This window comes from Eleutherodactylus coqui, chromosome 1, assembly GCF_035609145.1.
Source record: "Eleutherodactylus coqui strain aEleCoq1 chromosome 1, aEleCoq1.hap1, whole genome shotgun sequence".
Classification (NCBI taxonomy): domain Eukaryota; kingdom Metazoa; phylum Chordata; class Amphibia; order Anura; family Eleutherodactylidae; genus Eleutherodactylus; species Eleutherodactylus coqui.
In genome coordinates this window covers 463,701,615-463,727,205 of record NC_089837.1, presented here as the reverse complement: position 1 = coordinate 463,727,205, position 25,591 = coordinate 463,701,615, and the positions used below count along the sequence as shown (strand labels likewise).

Below are 25,591 nucleotides of genomic sequence, written 5' to 3'. Positions count from 1 at the left end.
AATTTGAGAACACATAACCCCAAGCAGATCTGAGCTGGTCACATGACAATCTAATTTGTATTATACCGTTGTTCTCAATATTTACTGAAAACAAGACACCCAAAGATCATGGGACATACTGTAATTCTATACACTTAATGGTTTAGCTATAAAATACACACCTCAATCATATACAATATATAATACTGCTGTCAATGGACAATCTACATATATATTTTGTCCTGGACAACAAAATTCCATTTTACTATCAACCTGCTTTGCAAAGAGAAGCTACTATTAGCTGCTTAATTCCTGGTCTAGTGGCCACTACAGGGGAAATGTAGTATTACACATGGTCAAGTAAATGAATGCTTTCCATCTAATACCTGTACAGGCAGGGTTGGCCGGAGCGTCCTCCTAATAGGGCATCCATAAGGGGGTTGCCAAGATTAGACCCTAGTGTCAATGTAAAATAGGAGCCATGAATAGGTATAAATGTAACAATGCCATTTTAGTGTCACCCATAAGTCTATATGTGCCCTAACAATCCCATCTTGGCAATGTCTCAGAGTGCTTCATGGAATCTTATGTAATGCAAGTGTTCAATGTGCCTAATTATAGTATATAATAGTCCGCTCGTAATGAAATGTGCGTGTTATTTTCTCCAGCATAGCACATTTTCCTTCTGTCTCCTAGCAGCATCCTGGATACTCAGGAAGAAATGTCAGTGTATTTTCATATATCTGATTCATGTTCAATGCCATGAAGATTTTAACCTTCTCTTGCCTGGCTACATTTTCTTACTACGGCAGAAGGAAAAGACATCTACAGAGCCCGGTCATAAGCAATAATTTATACCATTTACGAAAAAAATTGAAAAAATAAATCTGCAAACAGCCGAAAAGTGTTGTGAAATTGCCAAAATGATACAGAAATTGTGCAAACTGTGCGTCTGCCATGCAGTCATTTTTATTCAGAAGACTTTCGATCACTTAGAAAGCCACATATTAGTTGAAGTTCAGAAATTAATAAAATGACTATCTTCAAAAGTCACAGTTCTGCTGCTAATGTAATCAGGTCGCCCTCTGCTGGTGGGTGTCTAATTTACCTTCTTCAATATATATATATATATATATATATATATATATATATATATATATTGTACAGGGGTAATGTAATGGTGTCCTTAGGGAAGAAAGGATGCAGAATATTCAGAAGGAACAACATTATGCCTCTCGTGCCACCTGTAGGTATCTTTATAGGGTCAGACATCAACTTTCATGGTAGACACCTATAGGCAGCACTAAAGAGAAAGTTTTCTTCCCTCCGAAAGGGAGTATTTTCTATCATGGACCGAAACAAACTATTGCCCCAGATCTCTCCTACTGCTCATAGAATATCATGGTTTCTTAGACGTTCTGTAATACCGTAAAATATTTGTCCAGGAAACGGCAATGAAGACAGAATTTACTGGATATTTTACAAATGAGTTACACTTTCTCTTCCTGCGATATGAGTATCATTGGTATGTTCTTGCATGACTCTCAACCTCTGGAATTGCACTGATCTTATATCTACTGCAGTCCATGCAGTGCCAGTGTTGGCCAGTAGGGGGCTTATAGGCAAGTTGCAGAAAAAAATCTCCAGCAAGAAAAGGGTTCTTCCTGCTAATTAAGGAGCCATCAGTGTGGATATATCTGCAAGATAGAGATACCACTGACTTGTTCAACTCAGGATCCATTCTGGTCCCAGAGAGAGGTTTATGGAGAGACCTGAGAGCATGAGCTCTTGTTGGCCTAGCAGCCACGAACCTGACAGGGGTGGACGCCCCCAGGTTGACACCCTGGAAGGGTATGATGTGTTGGACTTTCAGGCTATGTCTTAAAGCACTAGGCCTGTGAGGTAGGCAGGATTAAAGCATTTGTCATTTAGTACCCAGACAGCCAGCGACTTGTATGTATTTGTGTACACTGTGACGAGTGGGAAGATTGTGTTATGATTGCTGTTGGTTTGTCAGAATAAAGGGCAGATTTACTAAGTTTTTACTAAACTTCATTGGTTATCCAATGCGCTAACGACCTCAAAGTTGTCACATATGGTGTTTCGGCTAGGGGCAAGAAAATGGCACACAATATTGCGATGATGTCCTAAAAGTCCTGATGTCCTATGGCGAGTAGAAAGTGCTGGTTTCTGCGGATAAATGTGTTGCAGCTAATGAGCCAGGATGGCTGAAAACTGTATGTGAAAAATCTGCAGCTGGGATTGCAGAGAGTTAAAGGGCCAGCAGCCCAATTGCAGTGTGTTTGCAAGACTGTTTTGCTTTGCATGAAAGATGGTCACTGCTGTGGAGTCATTTTGGAGGAATTCCTACTAAATTTCCTGATGCAACGAGAATGGACTGCTAAACTAGAAGCGGATTCTGAGAAAATCCAGGTGTGGTTGGGCGCTGGCTATGAAGACACAACTGGAGGTGTCCCTGCCAAAGGACTCTATTACTAAAGTCCAAGATGTTGTTCTGGCTGGAATGCAGGAGGAACAGACCAAGGCTGCTAACAGTGATAACCAACAGGATTGTGTGCAAATGGACTTGTGTTCATATGGTGGTCCAGTTGGGTGGTCCAGTTGCAAGTGGTTCCCACAGGATTGTGCTGCAGTCCACAAAGCCAAATGGGCTGACACAGACTGTTCAGGTTAGCAGTGGTAACAACTACTGTCGACAGCAGTAAAGAGACATTTGTTGGAGGTACAACAAAATGAGTGTCTTCTGGCCAGGAAGCCCGTAAAGAAAAAGAAGACCTGTAAGTTGTCGGTTGGTGGAACCTGACAGTTAGTCAAGTTGGGCCCCAACCAAAAGGTTTCACAATGCTTTGGTACATGTTGTTTATTGAGAAGGGACCAGACTGTTCTGCTTAATTTTCTGTTTATGGATCTGTTGAGTATGCTCTGACCAAGTCTACAAAATTGAACGCCATGTTTGTGCTTGCCAAAGACTTTCCTTATTTTTAGCAGTTATGGGAAGGAGAGGATCATGTACGCCCTCCTACAAAGTCTGCTGTACAACGGTCTCCTAAGCTGAGCCAGAAAATAGTCTCGGAGCAGATGGTGGTTGGAGTTCCACTATCTAATAATGTGAATTGTGTCCGAGGTACTACATCAGTGTGTCCTAGTCAAATCTGAGGAGTGGTGAGACCATTCCATGGACTCATAACAGGCTGCAGCCTGGACTTGCAAACTCTGATGGACTGCCACATGTCTTGCTTTACCGTACAAAAAATGTGATAATTTTAATGTCGTGACTAACATGTTTTCTTTGCAGGATGTTGCGGTAGAATCTGCATGGTGTGAATTGGCGTCTAAGAAAAGCGTATAAATGGGGAATAGCTCAGATGCGCCCCTAGTGGACAGGTTAACTAGCAACAATCAGAGTGTGCTGTGTGATACGCAGAATGTTACTGAGGTTAACCCAATAGGTGCTGTCGCAATGTTTGTCTTGGGTGGGAGTGTTGGGGCTACTAATAACAACCAGCTGCTTCCAGCAACTATAAATGTTGTGAGTGTTGGTGAACCCTGTGAGCCGGTGATGGAGCAGAAGGCTCAGTCTGATGCACTAAGGCGAGTTCCATACAGGCGAAGACAATTTTGCTGCAAGAAAATGGCAGCTTTTTTCCCACAATTTTTTCTTTTTCTCGCAAAATCATCGCTGGTTTTTTTTTTTTTTTTTTCTCGCACGTTTTTAACGTGATTTTTTTTCAGCAATTTTTTAGTGAAAGTCAATAGGACTTTCAAATGTTAAAATTGCATTGCAAGTTTGTTGCGTTGCAATGCGATAAAAAGGAGGCTCCATAGGAAAATATGGGAGATAAAAAAAATAATTCGCACATCACAGAAGGATAGAGCATGCCGCGATTTTTTTCTTCTCTCGCAACATCGCACAAGTGACAATATCGCTAATGAGAAGGAAACCAATGTAAATCATTGGGTTCATAATCTGCTTTTTTACTGACTCTCGTATCACATCGCTGAGTCAGGTGACACTGAGTGCAAACTCTCTCCAATGAAGGTAACTCTAGAACTGTTGCCTACCGTTGCTGGAGAGGTGGTTCCTCCAAAGAGTGAAATGAGGAGTGATAAAGAAATGTGTAGTAAGATGAAAATTATATATAGGATAAAGTTAATGTGATTGTTGGCCAAATGATGGGCTGATCAAGAAATTGTGTGGCTGAAACAAAAGTCTAGCTCTTCAATTCCCAGTCATTGTTATAAGGTTTGTATAAAAAGTCTAACATTGACTTGCAGGAATGCTGCCTTCCAATAGGTGGCGCTGCAGAGATATTGTTCCATCTCCCTTATTTACATATTATGAATGGCCATAAGTCTCCTCACTCACCTTCTAGGTGCTCTCCCTAAGGAGAAAAGAATGAATTTACTACGTTTTTACTAAACTTCTGGCCTGGGTGTCATTTACTGGTGTGCAACAACCATCTGGTGGTGGAAAGATGACAATCCAATGAGCTAATAACCCATATTATTCACTGTGGTTATCGCTATTACTGAGATGGGCATGGGTTGGTGGGTCCTATCTGCAGGGCTGACCTTCGGTTAGATGCAACAGAAATTTTTTGTATGAAAGTGATGATTATTATCACCTGGTATGTGTGTGATTAACCAATTACACAAGATTATAATTCTACAAAATCCCTGATTTTGTAAAAGTGTAGCTAGTAGAATTGATGCTTTTTTCTTAAGGCAAAAGGTGGTCACGCCAAATATTGATAAGATTTACATTTCTATTTTGTTCATTCAGTTTGAATTTTGTTAATTGACCAAAAAACTATTAACACTTTTTTTTAGAAAAGCTTCTTACTTTGCAGCATTTTTCTACACCTGCTTAAAACTTTTGCATAGCATTGTGTATGTGTGCAATATATAGAATATATATACCAAGAGGCCTACAGCAACATTAAAGGAGCTGCAGGAATTTCTGGCAAGTACTGGTTGGGTAGTACATGTGACAACCATCTCCCATATTCTTCATATGTCTAGGCTATGCGGTAAGGGGGCAAGACAGAAACTTCTTCTAACAAAGAAAAACATCCAAACCTGTCTATGTTTTGCCAACACCTACGTAAAGTATTTGGGGGAACGTGTTATAGTAACATAGTATGTAAGGCCGAATGAAGACAATGTCCATCTAGTCCAGCCTGTTTATCCTCCTATGTTGTTGATCCAGAGGAAGGCAAAAAACCCCAAGAAGCAGGAGCCAATTAGCCCATTTGGGGGAAAATTCCTTCCTGACTCCCTAATGGCAATCAGACTAATCCCTGGATCAACCCCTAATAGTTCCTACCTGCCTGTATACTTGGATTAACAATTAACCTAAGATTTATATCCTGTAATATCCTTCCCCTCCAGAAAGAAATCAAGTCCCCTTTTAAACTCCTCTATTTATTTTGCCATCACCACATTCTCAGGCAGAGAGTTCCACAGTCTCACTGCTCTTACAGTAAAGAACCCTTTTCTGCGTTGGCGATGAAACCTGCTTTCTTCTACATGTAGCGGATGCCCTGTTGTTACAGATCCTTGAATTGTCCCCTAATGTATTTATACATAGTTATTAATCACCCCTTATCCGCCTTTCTTCCAGGGTAAATACACCCAATTTGGATAGCCTCTCTGGGTATTCCAGTCCCTTCATTCCGTGTATTAGTTTAGTTGCCCTTCTTTGAGCACCCTCAAGCACTGTAACTGTTATGGTCTGATGAGACCAGGGTTGAATTTTTGGTCCATAATTCCATAGCCATAGCCAACACTGTGCATCACCAAAAGACCACCGCACCCACAGTGAAGATGGTGGAGGCAGCATTATGCTTGGGACCTTCAGGTCTCTGCTAAAAGGTTGAAGATGAAGAGGAATTTTACCTTTCAGCTAGAAAAATCAGTTTTGGAATGGCCCAGCCTGACCTGAATCCCATGGAAGATCTGTGGGTTGACCTGAAGAGGGTGCTACACATGAGATGCTCTTTTTGCAATCTGACAGTTTAGGAGCACTTTTGCAAGGAAGAGTGGGCAAAAATTGCCAAATTACGATGTGCCATGTAGTTAAACACCTATCTAAAAAGTCTGAATGCTGCTGTAGAGACTTGTTATTTGTACAGTGCCAACTTATTCCGCAGCGCTTTCAGGTAATTTGTTTATTACCCCCCAAGCTAGGTCCTCATTTTACTAACTTCGAAAGGATGAAAGGCTGAGTCAACTGGCTCCCTGCACCACGTGGGGATTGAACCCACAACCTTCAGGTCGTGAGTGAGAGCTTAGGACTGCATTCTGCTGCCGTTACACTCTGCACCACACGAGGCTGTAAAGTCAAAGTATACATAAATATGCACACCCTAAAACAAAGTATTAGTTTTAAGGTTTTGCCAATGGGATTGTACAGATAAGTTACATTGAAGGTGGAAATAAATCTGAAATGATTCATTTTTGAACATGACAAAAACATGGCATTTTACCAGGGGTGTGTAGACTTTTTTTATATATCCACTGTATACGCATGCAGAATATTTGTTTTCCTGTAGCGCAGTCGTAAGTGAACCCTAAAATTACTGCTTATAATAGAAGTATAGTATTTCATAGTTAAAAGAATCAGTCTGAGATTGTCTTGGTGCCATGATGCATAGTGCATGTAGATCATACATACAGGGCAATGTCCTATCTACACCCACAGGCTGCACGATTGGGTCCGTCCTCATTCTAGTTGTATCTGTTGACTATTACTATTAATCCCCATTGCGTTCCTTTTCAGCATTTTCTGTTAATCTCTGCCTCTCTGAACACAATGTCCTGGTGGCCCATTCTGCCACACTCGCTTTTAAGACCTCTGGCAGAGAAGATTAAGGACCTTTTGCCTCTTACCATTTTCCTAAGCATGGCTGTGAGGGCAAGCACATTAGTTCTTAACTTGTGCTACCTCCTACAGTATCAGCGCTGTCCACTCTCATTAATGGCACTGGCCCTCTGCAGGCATTTGCATTTAAATTGCTTTTGCCTGTAAATGTCTACGCACTTCCCGAATATAAATCTGGAAAGCTAGAAGTGATATAGGAAAAAAGTTTTGAATGGAAAGAGATGACAAGACATAAATCATGGAAGGAAAGAGTAAGCAATGTTACTATGTAATGTTCATTTGCGGTATATACCAATGGTAATTAAATATCAGCAATTGAGTATATTATAAATCAATTTGTATATTGCTCCATTGTATTGCTTCAACCTACTAACAATTTACATGGCACATGTACTGTTTCTCCATTCATTGTAGACCAAACCCTCAAAGAAGGGCGCATCCTATTATTTTACACCTGTAGGGGGAGGGACTTGTAAGCAAATATAACCCTTTGCAATCTAATTTTGGATTCAGGGTTTCCTAGGGGGCTTTTTCTTTCTGCCATTATACAATGGTGCGATCTGCTGGCTAGAGCCAGTACTTTGGTATGGGACATGCTGGAGAGGGCCCCGACAACAGTAAGAATACCCTGCCGGACATCTTCCGACATCGGAGCTGTACAGCATTCAATCAGAATGTCTGAAGACGTCAGACAGTGGATTGGAAAGGGTTAAATCATCCCAGAGTAGCTAAACTTTGACTTCCAAAGACGGCACCAACCCAGTTTCTGATGAGATAAAAACGCACTCCCAACGATGCAATGAATCCTAGAATGCACAAAATCCCACAATTTAATAAAAAGTTGACGATTTGCCATATCTTTGAAAATCTACTAGTTTATCACCCAAATGATTGCAACCATAAATGAGAGGGTTTTTTTTAATCTAATTTGAGTTTTTCAGGTTTGCAAGGTTTCAGGTGATCACTTTGCTACAGTATGGGCAAATGTAATAGAAAAATGGGTAAATCAGTTCTTCTGTAGTAGTCTATGGACTAATGAATCAGCAAAACGCTTTGTTCATCTGTAGTTCCAACACAATCCAAAGCAATAGGGAATTTATAGTATGTGTATACTACTACTGACTGGTAATCTGTACACTAGGTTCACATCACGTTCTGCCTCTACTTTCAGGGTATAAGGTGGGATATGCTAGAATTTCAGGACATATGCTGTCCACTCATGATTATTATCCACACATCTGCCAAGAAAGTATGCCTTTCGCATAAGAGTGGTCGTTATTCCTCAGCTGTGCTGAAAAAAAAATTATATATATATATATATATATATATATATATATATATATATTTTATGTGTACTGTGCAAAAGTTTTAGGCAGGTGTTGAGCAAAGTAAATGAACAAAAGAAAAGGTTGAATCAAATCAGTATTTGGTGTTACCGCACTTTACCTTCAAAACAGAATCATCTCTTCTAGGCATGCTTGTACAATGGCAGAGATTTTGTAGTATTATAGTCCAGCATATGAATAACCAATTATACTTACATTTTCATATGTAGGTTGAAAAACACTCATTAACTGAAAGAGAAACAGCTGTGTAGGAGACTTAAAACTGGTTGAGGAACAGCCAAACTGCTACAAAGGTAAGGTTGCGGAAGACAGTTTCATGCCACAAGTCCTAAACCATGGCAAGACTGAGAACAGTAACAAGATACAAGGTACTTATCAGGAAGGTCTCTCTCAGACAAAGATTTCAAAGCAGACTGCAGTTTTAAGATGCCTTGTGTAATCTCTTTTGAAGAGCACAAAGAAACAGGCAATGTTGAGGATTGTATACACAGTGGTTTGCTAAGGAAACTAAGTGCAGCAGATGAAAGACACATTTCCCTTCAAAATCGGTATATGTTCAGCAGTATCATCAGCTGAGGATTGACAGAAAACAGTGGGACCCAGGTTTGGAGACATCTGGACAAAAGTGGTCTTTATGGAAGAATTGCAGCTAGAATGCCATACCTTCAATGTAGAAAGTAGGCTGAGAGACTCAGCTTTGCACAAAACTATAGGAATTGGGGTGCAGAAAAATGGCACCAGGTGCTCTGGGCTGATAAGTTACAATTTAAAATATTTGGCTGTAACAGAAGGCAGTTTGCCGAAAGGCTGGAGAGCGGCACAACGATGAGTGTCTGCAGGCAACAGTGAAGCTTGGGGAGAGTGGTACAATGATGAGTGTCTGCAGAAAACAGTGAAGCTTGGTGGAGGTTCCTTGTTAGTAGGGGGCTGGATTTAAACAAATTGAGTTGGGGATTTGGTTAGGATTAATGGTGTCCTAAATGCTGAGAGATACAGACAGATACTTATGCATCATGCAGTCGGGGAGGCGTCTGATTGGCTCCAAATTTATTCTGTAGCAGAACAACGACCCCAAGCATACAGCCAATGTCATTAACAACTCTCTTCAATGAACAAGGAGTCCCGGAGTGATGTGATGACCTCTACTGAGCCCTGATCTCATCATTATCCAGTCTGTCTGGGATTACATGAAGAGACAGATGCATTTTAGCAAGTGTGCATCCACAGAAGATCTGAGCTTAGTCCTTCAAGATGTTTAGAATACCATCCCTACCGAGTTCCTTCAGAAACTGTGTGCAAAAGAACAATTGATGCTATTCTGAAGGCAAATGGCACTCACACCAAATATTGAATGGATTTAGATTTCCCTTTTGTTCATTCACTTTGTATTTTGTGAATTGACAAAAAAAACTAACACTTCTTTTTTTGAAAGCATTCTTACAGCATTTTTCCACACCTGCCTAAAACTGTTAAATGCTGTATATATACAGTCGAGTCACATTATTTTGACCTCCTACTTTTGATGTCGGCAGCGCATAGCCCATGGAGGAAGTGACATGTCATGGGCTGGCTTGGTGGGTATATAAGGTGTGAGTTAGGCTGTCTGCTCACATATCACTCGTTGCTGTCATGGAAAAAGGGGCGATTTATCAGAGTTGCAAAAGGGATGGTTATTGGCTTTGGGGCCAAGGGGGGCAGTATTTCTTACTGAGCTGTTTGCATGCTGCTGTGATGAAAGAAGATATGGTACCATTAGGAATAACCAACGGAGCACCACATGGAAACCGCGGAGCACCATATGTCAATGATGTGAGGGGTGAACATCATCAACGAAGGTGCATGAAGTTCGGCCAATACTCTACAGTGGAGAAGCCCACCATGAAAATAAATCAGGGGGCTACCAGACATGTGTCTAAAATAACAGTTGGGTGAACCTACTGTGTACCGGGCTCTGAAGCAGACGGATGGTCACTGTACTTACCGTATGCTAACAAAGGGGCATCGGAAGAAAAGGCTTCAATTTCCATAGTATTGAAATTGGGTTGCCTTCTCCAGTGAGTCATGTTTTCTGCTTCATTGAATGGATGGATGTTGGTGTATTAGGCAAAAAACACCTTGCAACCAATGCTGGAAGAACACAAGCTGGTGGCGGTAGCAATGTTATGGTTAGTGAATTGTTTGTGGCATTCTCTGGGCCGCTCATCCATGGGGAAGGCACTCTGAACTGATTCAGTTATGAATCAATCCTTGCAGATTACATACACCCATATATACTGTTTGTCTTCCCTAGGGCAGATGGGATCTTCCAAGAAGACAATGCAACATGTCACTCGGCTAGAAATGTCCAACAGTGGTTGGAAGAGCACAACCAAGACTTCCAAATACTTCCCTGGCCCCCGAGTCCCCGGATTGGAACGCCATTGAGCATCTGTGGAACCACTTTGATCATTGTGTTTCCTCTATGGATGCTCCTTCGTTTACCCTCCAGCAACTGAGGGATGCATTGCAGTCAGCATGGCTCCAGCACCTTATTGAGTTACTCCCAGCCCATCTACATGCTGTCCATGTGGCACACAGTGGTTGCTTTGTATATTAAGTGGTGGTCATAATAACGTGACTTTACTGTATGTGTGTAATATATATATATATATATGCGTCAATGGCAGACTTATGCAGCTATATGGATGTTTACTAGAGAAGAGCGAGCATACTCGCTAAGGACAATCACTCGAGCGAGCATTGTCCTTAGCGAGTACCTGCCCGCTGGCACCCGAATCTTTTCTTCCGAGAGGCAGGTACTCGCTAAGGACAATGCTCGCTTGAGTAATTGTCCTTAGCGAGTATGCTCACTCATCTCTGTTTACTTTTGGGGTACATGGGTGGTAGATCATTTCAGATGGTCCCTCCGAATGTAATGCTAAAGGCCCCTAAACAGACAGGTTTTTTGAACCCACTGGGGCAGAATGACTGTTGGATGCGTATGGGGTGTCCCGGCTTTCCCCTAACAGATGATGTCAAGGGAAAAAAGGATTAGACACATTGATTTTCAACTCCTGATCCTCTTATTCTTCCTGTAGAGGCTGCCAACAGCTCTGTCTGGTGGCGGCTTTCTCCATTGTCCCTATAGAAAACACAAGTACCTTCAGGCACAGCAAACCTTCATGTATATGGTGCAGCCGAAAAAATATACAAAATTTTGTTGTGAATGCAAGCAAAGGACAAATAATTGGAAAAACCCTTGAATTGGTCTGATTGTTACATTAAGACATTTAGAATAAGAACACTATTGTATTGTCTTATCTGCAAGACAATTCATCGGATGAGCAGAAGCATTTTCATCCTGACTTTGTTTCAGCTAATCCTATTATTGCTGAGATGGTGTTTTCCCCTTGTGATTGTGTGAAAGTTAAAACAAAATAACCTAATCCTCTTCTTATTGGATGGATGCTGGTAAACAAACTCCTGGAGTGCCTTGTTGCTGTGACAGCTGCATGGAGCATCTTTACACGGGATGTTATTGCGGATTAAGTGCAACCCCTGCCAATAGGGTGTAGGCAAGCAGGAAAATACTCACAAGATGAAGGAGAAGTAAAATAGACTCTCGGTTCCGGGCTTTTACTTTGTCTGTTTCTTCCCCGAGGTGCAGCAGGCTCCCTGATGCCATCTGGAAAAAAGAGCACACAAGAATGAAGGAAGATTGCACTCCGCTGATCACTTAATAAGCATCATTTAAGAATATTCTTTCTTTTTGTAGATAATGCTCCCATCAGTATAGACAACAAATCAAAGTGTGTGGCAGTTTAGGGTCATTTTTAAGCTACTGTACATATATTATAAAGGAAGCTGCTGGCTACAGCTGAATATTGCTTCTATATTTCAATGAACAGTAAAAATAGAATGGTACCATGTTAGCCAGTAAAGTCTATGTGATGTTAAAGCGTAACTGAGTTTTCAACAAGTTTGCTAAATTTACCAGGTTCTCCTTACCCACTAATGGGCTGCTGTTTGCACCCTGTTTCATGTCTGTAAGTTCTGCTTTTCAGGTGGTCTTCACTATTTTTCTGTTTCCCTGCTGGTTGCAATCTACTTTCAGGCAGGGGGCGTGTAAAAGCAAAGGATTCTGCCAGTAGTTCACTGTCCTGCCCTTCCTTGCCCTGACTTCCTGTGCTGCATTGCACAGTCTGTGGTCTAATCAGCAGGGAGACAGTATCTGAATGCCCACCCCTCTGCTCTCTCAGGACAATGCAGGCATTCTGGCCAAATGGTATAATATGATATAATATGCACTAACATGATATTGGAATTACTCACCACTTGGCCAGAATGCCTGCATTGTCCTGAGAGAGCAAAGGGGTGTGCATTCAGAAACTGTCTCTCTGCTCTATAATGCAATGGGAGAAAAAGCACTCACCTGGTGCCAGGCGGGGAACCCTTAAAAGGGTAGAACCCCACAAGCACCTATGTGTCCCAGTTCACTGGTCACAAATCGCTGTCCTAATCTAGGATGACTGGAGAGACGTCTAGGAGAAGAATGCCCACCGGTCCTTGGTAGGCATTTGTAAAGAGAACCAAGTAAAGGAAAAGGGACTTCGCGTTCCAAGGATTGGGGTGGGATGAAATAAACTTCCCAGTAGCCTTGAACATCAGGTTTAGGAGCTTCCTGTGCTCGGCTCTGATGCGTGATGCGGTGAGAGATGTATTTTCGGGGACCCGCCATGGGCCTCACCTTGCAACGCACAAATCTCAAGTGATTTTCTTGCCCGTGAAGCCGGCCTCAACATGTTAAAGAAGAAGTTCTTTGCCATAGTTCAATTACCCTGTCAACAGCTTTTCAATGGCTTTTGTTGTGTCAAAGGGAACCTTTGATAGCTTCTGAGACTATTAAACCACCTATACCTGTACAGAAGTGCTAATTCTGAAACCTATTTTGTTAGAATTCCTTAATTATTGAACAATATGTCTTAAATATTTCCCGCTCTGTATACTAATTTTGATTGAGCGGTCTGGTGAACAATATTAGCTGCCTGCAGTGCGTCCTGTAATGCCACAAATTTCCGCCAGCGTGATTTGGATGACGCTGGAGACAGTATCCCCAGGGTATTTGAAATCCCGCATGTGTGTCCGGAGATTGCGGCCCAGTAGTTCATCTGGCTCTTTTGCGAGTAGATTCGGTTTAGAAACACAGGCGGCAATCTCCACTCGTGCTTTGGGATGTACTCTGGCCCCCAACTATAATGCTTTATTCATAGTACTGGGCTCTCTCTATGGAGATGAAAGGCCTTATGGGCCCCTTAAGGCTCCTGGGCCCGGGTGCAACCGCATCCCCTGCATCCACTATAGTTATGCCCCTGCTGGGCAGCCTAGACGGTCCAGACCACCACTGGACTGCTTGATCATTCCACCCAGGGGCGTAACTAAAGGATCAGGGGCCCTGATGCAAAACGTGAGCTGGGGCCCCCCCTCTATCTGTATCTGTACCCGTACCCATACCTAAACCATGCTGCACAGAGACATAACTTGAAGCTTCTGGGCCCCAATGCAAAACCTGTATGGAGAAGAGAGGTCTTATGGGCCCCCTAAGGCTCCTGGGCCCGGGTGCAACTGCATCCCCTGCACCCTCTATAGTTACGCCCCTGATTCCACCTCTTCATCAGTGGCCTGGTAAAGTACGGTGAGGGTTAAATCAAATTTTCGCTGCAACGAGAGCCCCTTACGTCTAGCCAATGACTAATAAAAAGCCAGGATTTGCAGCGCACGTAGCTCATTAGTAACTAAACTTCCCCATGCACTCCCTACTCTGTCGGAACATTACAAAGTGCATTGTCTTTTAAAACAGCCACTGGTTCCAATTTAACACAAATAAGAGAAATCATCCACAAAAGCAAAATCGCTTCTACAGAGTCTTATCAAAGGGACATTAAAAGTACTTTCAAAATGTTTTGTAGCTGAAAAATAATAATCTGCTTCACTCGTTACCAATGTCACCGAATAATGCATTCAGGCAGAATAACGCGCGAATTAAGATGATATTATTTCCCAAATACAAGGCTTCATCATGCAGAAAAAAAAGGCAGATTTTAGGCACAAATTATTGCCAGGAAATTTAATACAACTATTATTATTCTTCTGTTGTAATCAAAAATTCTAGCAGGAGATTAGGAGACGCTGTAATTGATTCTCAGCTGTGAGCTTATTGTTTCATTGAAACTTGTCAGCACAATATGTCACAGAGAAAGAAACTTTTTATTCAGTACGTTAAAAGGAATTTATGAGAACTAACAAGATTCAGTAGATTAGCTGGAAACGGATCTCAGCCATTATTAATGGTTATTAATTAGAGGAAATGCTTTTGTTCAGCGTTGACTCAAATACTGGCCGACGCTTGGCCAGTCGTAACGAGATTCATTCTAGTATAGGATATTTTGCTAGTGGATTTAGAATGTCAAGAAATGGAGACTACTTGTCTCATCAGCTTTTCAGAAAACTTTTCACCCCCATGCAAAATGCATACAATGGGGGAAATTTATGCAAATTGCCCTAAAATCTAGGCATAAATTGCACCAAATAAGTAAAGGCCCGTTTAGATGGGACGAATGTGGGGCAAGCGATGCCCAACACTCGTCCTCGCACATAATCTCTCTCATGCTGCTGCACAGGAGCTAGTATCGCTGACTCACAGAGGGGCTGCTGCAGGAGATTTCTCTCCTTGCTCTCCCCCGCCCCTCTCCACTGACTTAACATAGCGGCTGTTCAATACTGAACAGCTGCTATTTACACTGAACGATGAGCGTTCAGCACATCATCCATCGTTTATGCATAAATGATGGACGATGAGCTGATCGCTCAGTGTAACTAGCAGCTATTCAGTAATGAACAGCCGCTATGTTGTCAGTGGAGAGGGGCGGGGGAGAGCAAGGAGAGAAATCTCCTGCACTGCCCCGCCCCCCTGCTGGCCGCTCTGTGAGTGAGCCAGCAATACTAGCTCCCGTGCAACAGCACAGGAGCGAGTGTATGCAGGAACGCATTTTGAGTACCGTTTGCCCAACATTCGTCCTCTTCTAAATAGGCCTTAACGTGTGCCGTATTTATTGGTTTAGAAATATTTTCCACCTCTCTTAGTAATTTTGAAATGTTTTTGGACAATAGTAATACAATGTGCCAAATTTCTTAACAGGATGTACCAATGTTTTAGTGCAAATTATTGGTGTGAAGTAAGCCAGCCATGAGGTGGCGTAAGGTGGAGAAAAATGTCTGACATGTCTAGCAAGTTGTTATCGAACAACTTATATCATTATGATAATAACCTTTTATTTGTGTAGCGCCAACTTATTCCACAGCGCTTTCGAGGCACATAGGGAACACAAACAATGTGAAATTTACAGAAATTACAAGAGTTACATGTGGTATTCAATTATTTGGAAACAAGGGGGGGGGGTGATACAGAATGTACAGGGGCAGGCGGTGGAGCAAGGGGGAACACAAGAATGCGACTAACAGTATTTAGGACACAAATAGGGTGGGTGTAGTACAGGAGGTGCAGGGCAGGAAGTGTACATGATGGCTAAAAGTCGAAACCATAGGGAGGGGCAAGGGGTATATTGTGGGGGTCGGGAACTAGATCAGGAGGTTTGGTATGCTACTTTGAAGAGGCACGTCTGAAGTTCTGTGCGGCCGGAATTGTCTGGATGTTTTGGGGTAGAGTGTTCCAGAGGATCAGTGCTGCTCTGGAGAAGTCCTGGGGGTGAGCATGTGAGGTTTGTATTAGAGGGGTGTAAATTTTTTCACGGTTTTTGCCTGTCTGGAATACATTTATCAGGGCAGATTATTACTGGTGTTGTGTCCAAATTCTGGAGCAAATCAATTTAGACAGATTTACTATTGATTTGCACCAAAAAGAACAGAAGTTACACATCTTACTTTACTTTTGAAAAGTATCCAGAAAAGTGTGCGTGGCTTGCTGATTGGCCAAATTTTAGATACATTTATGCAACATTTTAAAAAGCAACAAAATTTGTCACAATCTTTCTCTTGCAGTTGAGTGGCGTACAAAGTGACTCCATATCTCTAGACATACTTAAAATGTATCAAACCTCAAAGGTAAGCTTAAGGGTCTTTTTGGCAAGACAATTAATTGTTGGAATGAGAAATGTGTAGTCTTCTTTCAAACCACGTCCATTTACAAGAGCAGGTTTAAATATTTGTCAAATTTTTCGTCAAAGCTCGGTCAGTCGATTGTTTGCCTGTCAGGGGAGTCTGGATATGACTGGGAATGGTTGGCAAACGATTAAATGACCGCCTTTTACACGGAATGACTGCCCAATGACAAATGATCATTTTTATGCCTGCAAAAAATGAACAACGAATGATAAACGAATAAACTATCGTTCATTCTTCAACCGTTGGCCAATTTACACTGAACTGCTATCGTTCATTTTTGCACGATTCATCGACTTGGAAGAAATTGTTCCATGTAAAAGGGCCCTAAGCTCCTCCATACTTCACACTCTGATCTAGACTAGCATAAAGATAACGAGAGCAGCCAATCAGCAGAGATTCTGATTCGTTGAAGTGGTACGTGACCAATCCCTTGTGTCAAGACGATTCATCACTGATCTCCCTGGACATTCGGAATCATGTTGTACCCTGCAATCAGGAAAAATGTCACCTCACTACATCTTATGGGAAATGGTCTCCTGGATGCTATGCTTTTCATAGACACTGATTACGATCCTGGTCCAACCCCTTGAGGTGTTTCATAGTAAATCACTTTTTCTTAGCACGGCTAACAAAGTGACCTAGTGTTTTCCACTAATAAACATAATGCATGTTAAAATTATAGCAAAAGTCACTTTCAAGCAGAGAAATTAACTCGATGGTCTATATCCAGCCTTAGTTATTTATCTGTATGAAGTACTGGAGGACCCATAATTGGCTACTATAGTCTTCCTTAGTGTAAGATATCAGGGGGTACATCTACTGTTCTATATAGCTGTAGGGAATTCCTTTAAATATTCTTCAAATGAGAGAACCAGGGAATACAACAAAGACTGTTCTACTGGTATAAGGACAGCTCCCACAGGCTTTTGTTAAATTCTAAGTACAGGGGAAAAAAGCCCTCGTTACTGACAAGGAAATTTCAAACTTCAGTTTTAATTACTTGAATAATTTCGATTCATTATTTACAGTAAATGTATTTTACTGCACAAGTTGTCATTTCAAACACGAGCCTCCAACTACATCCAATTGGGCAATTCACCTCTGCACAACCTGGCTTTGGCAATTTGGGGTAAATAGGTCGCAGTGGACGTTTCCTCTGAGCCCTTCATCTGCAGTATACACTGGGAAGAGTTCTCTGATGGAAGGCTCTGATGTATGCTACTGATATACGTTTTTTTCACCGACCCTCTGTATAGAAAAACACAATTTGCCATGCTTTCCCGTACAATTGAAAAAAGGTATTCCAATATATACTGCCATGACAGAGGCCATAAGAACACTCTTTTGGCTTGTTTTAGGTGAACATACATGCCGGGGGATTTTCCCAGTGTCTATACTAAACGTAAGGCTCTAATCCAATGTGCAGAGAACCAATGCTTTTCAATGGCAGCCGTCAAATGTCCGATTTTTACCTGCACAAAACATTTGCACCGGTAAAAAATAGAACAGCGAATTGCAAAACGCAACTAACTGCGGCATCAGGATTCTTTGGATGTGAAACCCCTGGATGCTGTCACATTCAGGGGTTCCACCTTGTGGTCAATGGGGCCGGCGGCAGCCCCATTTGACAACATACAAAGAATATTGCGTTTCTCTGGCACAGCTGTGGCTGAGGATTTCTTCATCCCCATGGGGAGTCCCCTCATCACTGAACACTGTGACAGCACTGTCACAACGTTCAGTGACAAGGGGACTCCTGTAAATGGGTCCACTGCTGCCACCGGCCCCATTGACCACAAAGTGAAACCCCTGGATGTAACAGCATCCAGTGGTTTCACATCCAAAGAATCCTTATGCTGCAGTTAGTTGCGTTTTGCAATTCACTGTCCTATTTTTTACTGGTGCAAATGTTTTGAGAAATGGCTCAAAAAGCCGTCAGCATTTTACTGTATGAGGATCAGAAACGGTGTTCTTCTCTACTTGTATCCTTCACTTCAATTTTAGAAGCAATAACCTTGAATCAGACCTATCCTTGTTGGCCCTGTTAACAAGATATTTAGTAGATTCAACTTCTTCAGTCATTAACTGTCAACGAAAGGAGAGGAGTCCTCAAAATGTTGTGGCCTTTGAACATGGTAAAAAGTAAAGAATTAAAACCCTGCATGTATCCTAGTTGTAACGGATGTCTCCCAGTACAATATACTCCCCAGGAGGTAAAGCTATACTTCTATTTGGAATGCTCAGTGCAACCAGTACTAAGTGTCCAAAAGGGGCAGTATAGACGAATGAATTGATGGTTCCGTACAGTAGCTCATTGATGAAGGACAAGAAGTGTGTAAGACCAGAATGTGGAAATTTCTCGGTCTAAAACACTCCCAGCAAAGTACAATTATGCCTGGTGCATCCAGTCCGATAGATGGTGGGGGTCAAGGTAAAAACCCACTCACTCACACGTCCTACTCCTGCCTCTTGTACGAGTACATTGTCGAGCCACCAGGATGAAACAAGTGCCCTACACTAGAGGAACAAAGTAATACTTCAAGACTTACAGCTTGAAGAAATGGCTCTTTTTATGGATTTTGATGAGTGTCGTAGACGGTTCTATGGAATTTGATGAGTGTCATAGATGGTTCAATGCATTTCAGTCAGACATCTAACTTGATCAGGAACCTCGTAGGTTTCTTGATTAATACTAATAGTAAACTGCTACTAAACTAGATCTCCTGAAGATCTACTCTAGGATATAGATGACCGCTCTTCTGTGATCACGTGCATTTTAAAAGAATACCCAGGCTGCACAAGTCCTGTGAGCAGACCTAGCTGTGCGCTTGATTTTGGTGTTGCTGCGACTAGTGGTGACGGTACAGGCCTTACGCTTGTCTGTGACACACTACTTCCAGCCTTAGCATGGTGCTGCCCCGCAGTGTCAGCCTCTTCTTCCTTCAACTATACTTCGCCTGTCTGTCCATGTTGGGTCAAGCACCTCACCATATTTAACCGGCTCTTCCTCTTTGTTGAGCTTCTCCGAAGTGGACTCTATGTCACAGTGAGCAGCGGCAGCCAGCACCTCTATTTCTATATCTCCCTGAGTACAAATTGCCTGTATATGGCTGACCACATGCTAGGACCCACTCTCATCTTCCTCCTCAAAGGGAAAAAATGGTTGGGCATCACTGCAATCAATGTCTTGGTCTTTTCCTTCTGGTTGTTTGGACTGCCTGGTTGACATCCATGACATTGAATAATAAAACAACTCCACAGACTGATCCAAATGCACTGCTTTGGAGGATTTGGCACAGGGTGAAGGGGGGGGGGGGGGGGGGCACGTGGCCAACTGGTACAGACTGACTGCTGTGTGCCTGTGACTAGGAGTAGGAGGTGGTGGTGGTATTTGCTGTGTTATCTACTCTCTGACCTGTTTTGCGTGTTGCAATATAATGCATGGGCACAATCAATTCTAAGGAATGGCAGTGGGAGCCCCTTGAAATGCCAACTTGGCCTGTTCCCCTATCACCTCCACCACCAACATGTCCCCTACCGATTGCTTTCTTTATGTTTCATTTATATTCATTATTTTTATTACTTAGTCCTCGTGTTTGGTATACTTATTACTGTAGTTTATGTAACTTTTCAGCCAGCTAATTTTGTACCTTGCAGAAAACCACTGCTATCTGCGTACAGCCTGTAAATAATTCTTAGTGGCTCACCTGGTTATTGAACAATGTTTGAAGCTGCAGACATACACTGTTTCCTCTATTTTTTTGTTTCATATTAACAAAAAAAACGTCTGTCAACTAAATAAACCACAATCCCTTGTTTATTTGTGCATTGTCCCTGTTTGGCGCAGTGTAATTGAATTTTCCTCACCCCTCTGCTATCTGTGACCTGTATATAATTCATAGTGGCCAGACTGGTGACTTTGAACAACATCTGAGGCTGCTGACATGCACTGTGTGTATTTGCTGTTTCCCTGTTTGGCTTTTTTTTGTTTTTTGTTTACAAAAAAACAACTCCAGCTAAATAAGCCGCAATCCCTGGGAAGCACGATATGTGACAACAGAAGGCCACACAGTACAGCCTGTATATTTGTCAACTGTCCCTGTTTAGTGTAGCATAATGGAATTTCCCTCACCCCACTGATGCTGCATAAGGCCTACAAATAATTCACAGTGGTTTAACTGGCAACTTTGAATGACATCTCAGGCCACAAACAGTGAACTGCAATTTTCCCCATGCCAAAACATAGTTTTTCTGTCTGTTTTGCTGCTATATATGGTGACATCAGCAGAAATATCCCCTCTCCCAATGTACAGACCACGTTTCGCATAAGTATGTAAACATGATGCAGCTTCTTTTTCTGCTCCCACCAATATAACCCCAGTATACAAGCTTTCACACCAGCAACGATATATTCTCTGCAGGATATCTTTCCCAAACAGACTGCATTATACATGGGCATATAAACATGATGCAACTTCTCTGTCCTGTGCTTGGTTGTAAAATAGCTGCTGGTTACACTGTGCCTATGTTATATATGGCTATGCCATGTCATGCAAGTATCCAGTGAAACTGCTGCCCAAATGCAAGATGGTCGACTAATTCGGTGACATCATCAACGTGCCTGGCTTTTCATTGGCTGCACTCTGGCCTCTCTAGCAGGAATTTTGGTAAATTTGATTTTTGCTAAAATTCCAGTCTTATCTGATTCAATTTGCTGAAAATCTTGTCGATTTTATCGCCCAGTTGATCAACATGAGCAACGCTGAGCTGGAGAGTTCATGAGCCTTACAGGCAGATATCAGTCAGCCAGCAGAGGAGTGAATGTGGAGAGCAGGGCTGGGTTGACGGTGATGCCCAACCATAGACCCAGCACTTAAGCATGGTGGATAGCAGTGGCACACCCTGACAGTATGAAATATAGACTGCTATGTCTGTAGATTCTTCTTTCCATGCAACCATCAGGATATTACCTGTAAGTGTCCTAAAGTTCATAAGTCTCTTACTAGTCCACAACATGATTTCCTTCCATTCGGCCTAGATAACAGATATCTCTTCCCTTCTTTCCAATAATTGTTTTGCAGAGGAGCTAATATTTAATAAAAGTTACATGTTTGAAAGCAATAAATAAAAAATAGCATGCGGATAAATCAACTTCAAGATTTGATTCTCCAATTTACATTCTGTTAGCTGCTTATCGCAATGATATTTAAGGTCAGTACAATAAGAAATTATTCTCCCTTTTCTCTGAACCAACATGTTATCAGCCGCCTCTTCTAGAAATTCAAATATTAATGGATTATTCCAGATAATACAATATATTGAATCATTATGCAGCTCTGACAATTTTTGACAGTGATAATAAAATAGGACAAAAGATCTGACACCATTATACGCACCACCCTGATGGGCGAATTCTGAAGCTACAGACTTAGTAGAAATGTTACTTACTGTATATTTTGTATACATTCACTTGTATTAGTTCTGTAACAACCAACAGAGGTAATCTGTACTTTCCAGTCATTATACTTGCATAAGAGATAATACATGGCAGCTACTATACCCAAAGCTAAAAAACACAATGTTTCACATTTTTTCCAGCTCATTCAGTGTGCATGTGTGCAATTGTTCATAAAAAGGTTTACAAGAGCCCCAGCTTTTAAACAGTCATCTAATAACACCATTTATTGTTCATACATATAGGATGTATGCACTGAGGTTCGCCTGTTTAATTCTTGAAGGCAGTTATTTCTAATCAATGTCTATAGCAGAAAAATAATATAACTATTGGAAAGTAGGAGAGTTGATCTATTTCCAATAAACAGAGAGGAGGAGATCACACTCCCTTCTTTACATCCCTCACACTCATGGAAGCAGCACATGGAGGACATTATACAGCGGTACTGAGCAGTGCAGATGTGAATCCAACACTGTGGTGAGATAAAACACTTACTAGATGCTCCAGGCACATCTCTGTGTGCCTCTCTCTCTCTCTCTTTCTCTCTCTCTCTCTCTTTCTCTCTCTCTCTCTTTCAGCTCCCTTCTCCCCTCCTCCTCTCTCCATAGACATCTTCGGCTGCATGAGATATCATCAAAGACACCCTCCCGCTCAACAGAATTCGTATAATCCGTCAATGTTGAACCCATCTGTTTCAATACACATTTTACATCCCTCTTTCAAACAACTATTAACTGACTTTATACCAGTTCTATTAACGCCTTCATTTCTTGAGGGTACTAATCAGTAGATGGAGTGTTCTTAATACATATAATAACTCTTTCTAACCTATATCTCTGCCATTCAAAATCAGGGCTAAGCAGCCTAATATTTTACTAAATAAGCCATAAAAATGATCTTGTGAGCCTACTCCTCTACTAAACCAAATAAAGTCCACATTAATATCACCCTTCATAAGAAGAAGCTGCAATGAGAAACTATGGTATCTACTTACCAGCAAGAAATCCTGGAGATGGGTTTCAATATTCTTGTGGTAAATGGTAAAAAAGGCGGCCGATACTTGAATGATACCCTTGGCCAGACAGTGAATATTGTTATTATAACCTACAAAGGTAAGCACAAATCCATGGGTTTTACTTTTGTTTTGTCTGTGACTATTATACTATGTCATCTATACAGCATTAGGGCGAGCACCCACTGGCATTTGCGTTTTCGCCGCGTTTCCCGCGTTTTTTCCGCCCGTTTTCCGCGGCGTTTTTCGCGGCGTTTTCGCGGCGTTTTTGCGGCTTTTCCATTAATTTCCATGGAGAAAAATAAGGACACATATGCAACTGACAGCTCCTATGTTAAAAACGCAAACGCAACGCAAAAAAAACGCCAGTGGACAGGAACACATGTTATCTCTATGCCTGTGCAGGAAAAACGCAAAACGCAAAACGCAGGTAAAAAAACGCCAGTGGGTGCTCGCCCTTAACAATAATTCCTGCGGGCACATCAGGATGCATTTTGGAGAACATGGAGAATGTTAGGACTTTACTATGTTGAGAATTATTCTTACCATCTTTTTGAATGTTGTAAATAGAAAGAGGATCGGAAGCAAGGAGTGGAAGGGAGACGGCTATAAACACTTGAAGAAGACAGGCCACCTTGTACTCTTCTTCCAGGGATGAGCTTTCTGTGAAATAAAGAAGATATATGTAAATGTTGGGACATAATATCTCATCAAATTAGGAACCTGTCACCATTTTTCCCACAGTAATCTGTCCAATACCTCCTAAAAGCAGATGAAATGGGCATTTCAAAACCGACTTTTGTGTCCTCCTTGCGCCATGCATACCTGCAAAATGAACACTTTGATTGTTCCCACGCTGTATGCAAATAACAAGGATTTGGTCCGGTGGGCATGTTGGACCATTAATCATGGGCTGGCCAGACCGTGTGTAGAGTTCAGTTCAGTTATCACACTTGGGTGACGATGGACCATAGCGCCGATTTAGAATGACCACGACCGAGAGCATTGTTCTATTCAGTGTAGTTGTCAGAGGAGGTACCATTGCCTATCTGTTGTACCCATGAGTGCCATGGACGACCAGGAGGCCTCCGACATCAGGCAGGGGGGTCGTCTCTCGATTTTAGAGCACCGTGGTCCAGGACAGCTTCTGACAAGCGTGCAACATTACCAAAAAGTGTGAGTTGTCTCCTAGTTACTGTTTCTGTGATTGACTCAAGCCCCGTGCAAGCCTGTATTTCGCTGTTTCTGATGAAGTCAAACCAACGGAGACAGAGAATCTGGCGTTGGCATCGCATGTGAAAGGACTCCAGACGCTCAGTGGTTTGCGACAGCAAGGTCCAAGTTTCCGAGCCGTACAATAATATTGGCATAACGCAGGTCTGGTAGAATCGAATAGAAAGTGTTATGTTCTTCCTCTGCCAGAGTTTTTTCAGGTACCTCATCGCTGAGGCTTCCAGCGTTATTCTCGGCAGGATGTCTGGAAGCGCCCTCCCATTTGTGTGCTGAATGCTGCCGAAGTACACGAACTCACTGACAGTGTCGACTCTCTGGCCGTTTACATCTAGGTCCGGAGGGATTGCGCCAGCTCCTAAATTCTGCAGCTTGTTTTTTTGCAGGGAGATGTGAAGCCCAAGATAGGACGCCTCAAAATCGAACTGTTCCAATGACTGTCTCAGATTATTAGATGCGACATCCAAGAGTGCAACATCGTCGACTTAGTCCAGATCGAGTGACCTCCAGAAGAGTGACCCCCATTACATTGGACAATACGCTGAAAAATCCAGTCCATGGCCCTGCAGAAGAGTGCAGGAGCCAAAACGCAACCTTGTCGAACACCAGACAAGGTCTCAAGACTAGCAGTGGTTGAACTTTTGATACAGACTTTGGCGGATGTGCCCTGATGCATGTCTTTTAGTAGGTTTAGAAGGGATGTGGGGACGCCAATGCCACACAGGGCCTTCCAGAGAGCTTCTATGTTGAACGCCGCCTTGAGATCGATGTACGCGACGAGGAGCCCCTTGATAACTCCTCCAACACTGCTCCCTCTCTCGACAAGTGGTATGGAGATGTTCTCCACGTTATCACAGCAGCAGTCAAAGTCATGCGCATGCACTGTTAAGTCCAAGACCGCATGCACAGCAGGAACGAGAGAATCTGCCTACAGCAGGGACAGATGTACAACGCATGCACCAATCTTGCACGTAAAGGTGCATGCGCAAGATTTTGACTGCCGTCTCCATGTCACTTGCTGAGTGAAAGGCGGTGTTGAAGGAGTTACCAATGGGTTCCACACATGGTCTCACCATCATGAACTGTCCAGTCTGTCCATCAGACCGAATTCTCGTTATTAGCACATCTCACAAGAACAATCATGCATGGTGCACAGAGGACAAGAAAGTCAGTTTTGAAATGCACATTTCATCTGCTTTGAGAAAATGTGGACAGATTACAAAGTGGTGACAGGTTCCCTTTAAAGAAGACTTGTCAGCTCTCCTAACATGTCTGTTTTAGTAAGTACTTATATAACTATTCTGGAGCATCTGCTCCCATAACTCTGAACTCCGCTGTTCCTCTGTAAGGCCAATTTCACACGGGCGATAAAATCATGTGATTTTTGCGCCTTGCAAGAGCGCATCAGAACGCAGAATTATGAAACCCAGGCATTTCAATGGTTTCCTTCACATTTGCGATGTTTTCACTGATGTGGTGTTGCATGAAAAAAAGTAATGCAGCGTTAA

The 25,591-nt window shown here is 42.3% G+C and overlaps 1 protein-coding gene across 1 annotated transcript in view; it reads right to left on the bottom strand.

Moving 5' to 3' along the window:
• NCKAP1L (NCK associated protein 1 like) overlaps window positions 1-25,591 on the bottom strand; it is a 169,304-nt gene that overhangs the window by 8,268 nt on the left and 135,445 nt on the right. The window contains exons 29-31 of the mRNA XM_066584307.1: window positions 23,400-23,516; window positions 22,836-22,945; window positions 11,804-11,893 (exon numbers count right to left, since the gene is read on the bottom strand). Coding sequence (XP_066440404.1) covers window positions 11,804-11,893; window positions 22,836-22,945; window positions 23,400-23,516 — 317 coding nt within the window. The remainder of the gene's footprint in view (window positions 1-11,803; window positions 11,894-22,835; window positions 22,946-23,399; window positions 23,517-25,591) is intronic.